Below are 7,260 nucleotides of genomic sequence, written 5' to 3' on the forward strand. Positions count from 1 at the left end.
GTCCTCAGGACAAGTGTTCTCCTGAGCTGGTGGATGGGCACAGGGAGCAGAACAGCCCCCCTGTAATCCAGGAGGAAGCAGCTGGGGACCTGCTGAGACACTCAGATGCCCCAAGGTGTCTCTGGGAGCAGATGGGATCCATCCCAGGGGGATGAGGGAGCTGTGGATGAGCTCTCCAAGCTGCTCTCCATCATTTACCATCAGTCCTGGCTCAGCAGGGAGGTCCCAGAGCACTGGAGGTGCCAATGTGAGCCCATCCCCAAGAAGGGCTGGAAGGAGGAGCTGGGGAACTCCAGGCCTGTCAGCCTGACCTGGGTGCCCAGCAAGGTTATGGAACAGATCACCTTGAGTGCCATAATAGGACACCCACAGGATGGCCCAGGGATCAGAGACAGCCAGTGTGGATTTCAGTATCTGCAATAATGATTTGCATGAGGGGACTGAGTCCACCATCATTAAATTTGCAGATGACACCAAGCTGGGTGTGAGTGTGGATCTGCTGGAGGGTAGGAGGGCTCTGCACAGGGACCTGGACAGGCTGGATACAGGACCCAAATCCAACAAGCTGAGGTTTAACAAGTCCAAGTGCCAGGCCCTGCATGTTGGCCACAACAACCCCTGCAGCTCTACAGGCTGGGGACAGAGTGGCTGGACAGCAGCCAGGCAGAAAGGGACCTGCAGGGACTGATGGGCAGCAGGCTGGACATGAGCCAGCAATGTGCCCAGGTGGCCAAGAAGTCCAATGGCTCCTGGTCTGAATCAGGAATGGTGTGGCCAGCAGGAGCAGGTTGCTGGGCACTGGTTGGGCAGAGCCTCAAGGGCTATGTCCAGTTCTGGGCCCACTGGAATGTGCAGTTGGAAGAAATTTATAGCAGGAAGAATAAAGAATTCAAAGGTGAAGCAAAGGAAATGCTCAGGGCAGTTTGGGGGTGGCTGCCAGGCAGCCCTGGCTCTGACCAACAGCATTTGCAGAGGGACAGGAAACTCCCAGCTGATGGGAACAAAATTTCTGGGCGACTGCAGAGGTCAGGACAAAGCTGAGTGGTTTCCCTGGTGTCCCCAAGCCCTTGCTGGCCCCAGGGGCTGATGGCATTTGTGCTCCCTCAGGTTCATGTCCCCACACCAACAGCATGGGGGTGCTCCCCCTGCTGTGTGCAATGCAAACGGGGGCTGCTGAGCCAGTGCTGCTGTGTCTGTGCCTGCAAGGTTGGGGCACCTGTGTGAGCTGGGGGAGAGACCAGGGCTGCAGAGGAGGGATGTTGTTGGCAGCTCCATGAGGACGCTCTGGGACGCTGCCCTGGGCTGTCCAGCACACTGGGAATGGATCAGCCCCTGCTCTGCTGCTCCTTCCCATCTCCCCCAGGGCCCTTGCAGAGCCCCAGCCATGGTGTTTGTCCCCAGCCTGCCCACGGCCAGCCTGGGGCTGCTCACGGGGCTTTTCTGTGCTGAGCATTGGTCTGGCTGTGTTCTTGAGAGAGCCTGGGCAAGGAGCCTGGAGCCCCCAGGCCCTGGCCTGAGGTGTCAGTGCTGCCCCAGCAGTGCCCATGGCCTGTCCCTGCTGCAGCCCCGGCACTGCCACCCCCAGGGCTGTGCCCGGCCCCGAGAGCACTCAGGCCCTACAGGAACACCAGGGCCACCCGGGCAGCGGGGCAGGGCCACGGCAGCAGCACTGGCAACACCAAGTGCTGCTGCTGCTGGGCACAGCTGCTGGGCCAGCACTGATCTGCCCCAGCTCTGCACACGGACATTGCTGCTGCAGCTCCAGAGAAGGCAACACACGGGCGATCTTCAGTGAAGACTTTGCTGGGAGATCCTTTAGTTCCTTTAAAGCCACCGAGAGCGCAGCCCCTCATTGACACAGTCTGTGGCCATAGGGAAGGTGGAGAGAAATAAAATGGGAAATGGCATAAACAATGACTTTTCTTTGTGGACAAGATTTAAAAAGTAAATAAAAGAAAAAACCCACAACCAAATGAACAAGAATTATCAAAAATTACTTTTATTACAAATTTTTGGCAGAAATTGGGCCGGCTCTTTAATGTTTATAAAACCATCCATTCATCAGTTTCCTCACAGCAGCCTTGAGCTCCCGATTCCTCAGGCTGTAGATGACGGGGGTCAGGGCTGGAGACACCACCGAGTACAGAACTGACAGGGTCAGATCCAGGGATGGGGAGGAGATGGAGGGGGGCTTCAGGTGAGCGAATGTGCCAGTGCTGATCAACAGGGATAGCACGGCCAGGTGAGGGAGGCAGGTGGGAAAGGCTTTGTGCCGTCCCTGCTCAGAGGGGATCCTCAGCACGGCCCTGAAGATCTGCACATAGGAGAAATCAATGAACACAAAACAACCAAATAGTAAAGAAATGAAAAACACAATGAACCCGAATTCCCTGAGGTAGGATTTGGAGCAGGAGAGCTTGAGAATCTGAGGGATTTCACAGAAGAACTGGCCCAGGGCATTGCCCTGGCACAGGGGCAGTGAAAATGTATTGGCCGTGTGCAGCAGTGAATAGACAAAGCCACTGGCCCAGGCAGCTGCTGCCACGTGGGCACAAGCTCTGCTGCCCAGGAGGGTCCCGTAGTGCAGGGGTTTGCAGATGGACACGTAGCGGTCGTAGCACATGATGGTCAGGAGGTTTTCTGCTGCACAGAAAACAAAAACAAAAGAGATGTGCAGCACATCCTGTGAAGGAGATGGTGTAGGAGATGTCCCTGGTGTCCCAGAGGGAATTGTGCATGGCTTTGGGGACAGTGGTGCAGATGGAGCCCAGGTCAGTGAGGGCCAGGTTGAGCAGGAAGAAGAACATGGGCGTGTGCAGGTGGTGGCCGCAGGCTACGGCGCTGATGATGAGGCCGTTGCCCAGGAGGGCAGCCAGGGAGATGCCCATGAGAGAGGCAGAAGTGCAGGCACTGCAGCTGCTGCGTGTCTGCCAATGCCAGCAGGAGGGAATGCCTGATGGACCTGCTGTTAGACATTTCCTATGGTGTCTCGGCATGGGGATCTGTAAAAAAGTAAACAAGGAGTAATCAAGTAATCCATCTATAAGAGGACTTGAAATATCCCAGCACAGCCTGGGGGCACTTTGCCCCTACTCCCTGCCCAGGGCTCTGCTGCCAGGAGCTGTCCCTGCCAGCAGCTGCTTCCCTGTGCCTAGGGCTGGGCCCTGCCAGTGCTACCAGAGCCCAGCCCAGCCCTGGGGGCTCAGCTCTGCCCTGCAGACCCCTCCCAGCCCTGGCACTGCCCAGGGGCAGTTCTGGCTCTGCAGGCTGTGACAGCAATGTCAGAGCAACCCTGAGGATGCTGGAAAATGAACACTGATGCTTCCTCTGAGGGGCCCTGGACTGATTTCTGTCATTGCCTGCTATATTCAGATTGGAGAGAGTTTGGGGGTATTTTTCAAACTGAACTGAGAGATGAAAATATATGTGCCATTTCCCATCTATGGGACCCAGAGCAGTAGATTAAAATAGTAGGATTTTCCCTTTTATGCTGCTCCTGCCTCACTTTGCCCCCTGTATAATCTACTTGGAAATGTTCTGCAGTTGAATGCCATGCTGGGAGCAGTCCTGAACAATGTAGCATCCTCCCCACACAAGGAGAACACTCCCAAGCCTTACCAGATGTCTCCTTCCACCAAGATCTTGTCCCCCAGCACTGGGAGCAGCTGCCAGGGGTGACTGAGAGCTGTCCCTGGCAGGCAGCAGAGTCCCTGCCCCAGCATAGTGCCCTGGGCTGCAGGACCCTGCTCTGCAGGACAGCCCTGGGCACCCCTGGCTGCTCTGCACAAGAGACAATCAGAGAATGTACTCACAGGGTCTGCAGGCATTGGGATGTTCCAGCTTTAGGAGATGGCTGCAGGAGCTGCAGCTGCATTGTCCTGCAGCCAGAGGTTCCTGTGCCAAGGGCTGGCAGTGATTGTGCCCCAGGCACTTCTCAGCCCCTTCCCAGCCCTGACTGATTGAAGCTCTCTGTGCCTCTGTGCTGTGCCCAGGCTGGCTGCAGGCAGTGCCCCAGCCCTGCTGGGCTGGCAGAAGAGCTGCTCATCAAGAGAAATGTGCTTTTGAAGCTCTTCTTGGTTACCAGGAGCTGCCTCTGTGCCAGAAGCCCAGGTCAGCTCATCAGCACAGACACAGCACAAGGACTTTAATGAGCCTCTGGGGCTTTGTGGCCCTCAACATAAGTCCCTGAGAGGCAGCTGAAGAAACTTCTCCAGAACTCCAAGTCAGAATGCAACTCCAAACTTTCTTGCACTTTTAATGGGTCCCACTGAGGGACACAACTGTGGAAGTGTCCCCAGGCCCCAGGCAGAGCAGAGAGCTGGAGGCAGTGATGACAGGTGGGGACAAAGAGAAGCCAAGTCTTGGTGCCCTGGGGCACAGCAGGGTCTGTGCCACCAAGGGCTGGGAGGAGACACCTTGTCCTGAGGCACTGGGGCCTCCTGGACCAGCCCCAGCCAGGCTGGGTACTGTCCTGCCCTCAGCATCCCCCCCTAGCCCACATCCCAGTGGGCTCAAGGATCTGCAGGAAGGAATCCCTGGGGAGCTCGCTCAGAAATGGCCCTGGGGGCTCCCTAAGGCTCTCAGGGACTGAAGGTTTTTCAAAGGATTTTGTTTGGGTTTTTTTTGCCTTGGAGTCTCTGATAGGTTTGTACAATCATGGCCTCCAATTATCTGCTGTAATTAATCCCTGGATTTGTGAGTAACAACACTCAGTGGGGCTCATTAGTACTTCAGGGTACTTCAGTTTTTAAGGTATTTGGTGTTTCCCTTTTGATACAGACCCTTTGAGAAAGATTGTGCAGTCACAGCCTCCAATTATCTGCTGTAATTAGTCCCTTGAGAGTCTTTATAGGCAATGGCACTCAGTGGTCTCATTAATGCTTCAAGGTACTTCAGTTATTTTAAGGTATTTGGTTTTTCCCCTTTGATGCGGACTCTGTGAGAGGTTTGTGAAATCATGGCCCCAATTATCTGCTTTAACGAGTCCCTTGAGAGCTTTGTACTGACACTCAGTTGGGCTCATTAATACTTAAAGATACTCAAGGTTTTTAAGGTACTTTGGATTTTTCTTTCCACACTGAATATCTGAGAGACTTGTTGTGCAATCCTGGCCTTCAATTCTGTCCTCCAAGGAATCCATGAGGAGCCTGTGGTGGGGATGGACCTCAGTGGGACCCTTTCATTCTTTGAGACATTTTGTGGTTTTTGTCTGACTTTGACTCCTGGAAAGGTTTGTGCAATCTCCTCTCAGGCCCTGAGGTTCCAGGGTTCAGCTCCAAATGCACCACGGGGCTCATTAGGATCAAGCAAGTCCTGACAAACCATGGCTCTGCCTTGATTTTCCTCTGCTCTCATGCAGTTCATTAGGAAGGTTTCCTTTTATAGTTATGGAGAAAATATTTCAAAGAGGTTCTAAAAAATATGTAATCCTATTTTAAACAGTGTATTTTATTACTGTTCTCTTTAGAGAAGAAGTGATTTCAGCATTGTGTGATTGATATTGATGTAGGGCCACTCCTAAGGAGGTCTGGCCAGCTCAGAGAAGTTTTACCTTGAGAGCTGACCCAGTGTGGACAATCTTGCCTTACATTCCCCAACCCCATGTGAGAAACAATTTTTACTTTCAAAAATTTAAATCCTTTATTAAGACCTTATCAAAATACAACAGAAGACTGAATAAAGAAAAGGATACAGTGCCAGGAGCAAAGGATTTGGTCACAGTGTGCTTTTCCACAAATTCTTTCTTTTACACCTCTAGCCCCTCCCAAAATTTTATCAATCAACTCCTTATTTGCTGTCCAGTGGTGGAGATCACTGTCTTACACCTTGACTGGAGGTCAGGTGCTGCCATAGTAACAAGCCGACCCTCCCAAATGCCCCAACTACTGGGGCCATCCTATGATAACAATGCAAGGGGGAGGGGAAAGATAACTATATATCTACAAAACTTCTCTTAACATATATTCAATATTCACCCCTTAATTGTGAGAGTCAACCATAGGATTACTCATCTATAACAACCCCCCCTTTTATTTTTCTCTAAGTAATTTTGCTCAAATAATGAAGTAAAAAAATTTCTCTCATGAATGAGTCATTCCAGCATCTGTTGATATGGGCAAGGACAGTGGGAAAAGGAGAAAAAACCTCAATTTTTCCTTAGACACACTTAATTGGAATGGACAAAAGGGCATCACAGAGGTCCGGTACTGCTTTGACTCCCATCTACTGTGTCTATGTGGTTGCTACCCATAGTCAGTTGTATCTTAGGGGTGAGTACAGAGGCCAACTCGGTCTTGTCCTTCAGTCCCTGTTGAATTAAAAAACAACTGATGAATGATAGAGGTCTGGTATGGCCTTTTGTCCCCACCTTACCATGTCTATGGGGTTGCTGCTCGCAGCAGGGCTATGGAACCTTCTTGGTAGCAAACAAAGGGGCCAGCAGAGTCTTCCTTTTTCTTATTTTCTTAAAGAAGCTGTCCCATTACCTTTTATATCCCCATGTGTATTTCTCCTCAACACATGCTGGTAATTCTCACCCATGAAAACAGGAAGACAGTTCTGAAGCTGGTTGGGGGAAGTTTGACTCTGCTTTGGGGCATCTTGGGGTTTTTCTGCTTATCTCTCAGTCTCTGCTTGAGAGTCAATCTTGTTTCACCCAGCCTGGATGCTATAGTCCACTCCTTGGGTTCTTCCACAGTGCCTTTGGCTCTGTTGCCATGAGTCCATCCCCGCTCTGCAGTTTGCATGGCCGATTCTGTGGTAAGCAGTACCTGAAAGGGACCTTCCCACTGAGGAGTTAGTGGCTGATCTCTCCATGACTTAATCATCACCCAGTCCCCAGGATTAATATTATGGATTCTGAAATCCAGGGTGGTAGTTTGAGGAATTGCCCCTTTATGTCTTAGCCCTTCTAAGGTTTGTGCTATAGACATAACTTATTTCTTGGCACTGGCTTCCCCTTCTTCATAGGTGGCAACCTTCTGGGGTGAGGTCAGGAAGGGTAACACAAACATCATTTCATAGGGGGGCATCCCCAGATCTGGCTGGGGTTGGGTTCTAATTCTTAATAAGGCCAAAGGGAGACATTTTATCCATGACATTTGGGTTTCAATCATTAGCTTAACTAGAGCTATTATAAGAGTTTGATTCATTCTCTCAACCCTACTGGAACTCTGTGGATGCTATGGAGTGTGTAATTCCTATTTCACTCCCAGAGCCAGAACAACTTTCTGCAATATCTTCAATGTGAAATGAGTTTCC

The 7,260-nt window shown here is 51.5% G+C and overlaps 1 protein-coding gene across 1 annotated transcript; it reads right to left on the reverse strand.

Annotated features, from left to right (window-relative positions):
• Window positions 1-821: 821 nt before the first annotated feature.
• Window positions 822-2,572, reverse strand: LOC134432879 (olfactory receptor 14J1-like; the record flags this gene model as incomplete). Its single annotated transcript, XM_063181757.1, has 2 exons — window positions 822-842; window positions 2,114-2,572. Coding segments are annotated over 2 exons (480 nt in total), but the record flags the coding sequence as incomplete, so codon positions are not given.
• Window positions 2,573-7,260: the final 4,688 nt, after the last annotated feature.

Source organism: Melospiza melodia (genome assembly GCF_035770615.1).
Source record: "Melospiza melodia melodia isolate bMelMel2 chromosome 7 unlocalized genomic scaffold, bMelMel2.pri SUPER_7_unloc_1, whole genome shotgun sequence".
NCBI lineage: Eukaryota > Metazoa > Chordata > Aves > Passeriformes > Passerellidae > Melospiza > Melospiza melodia.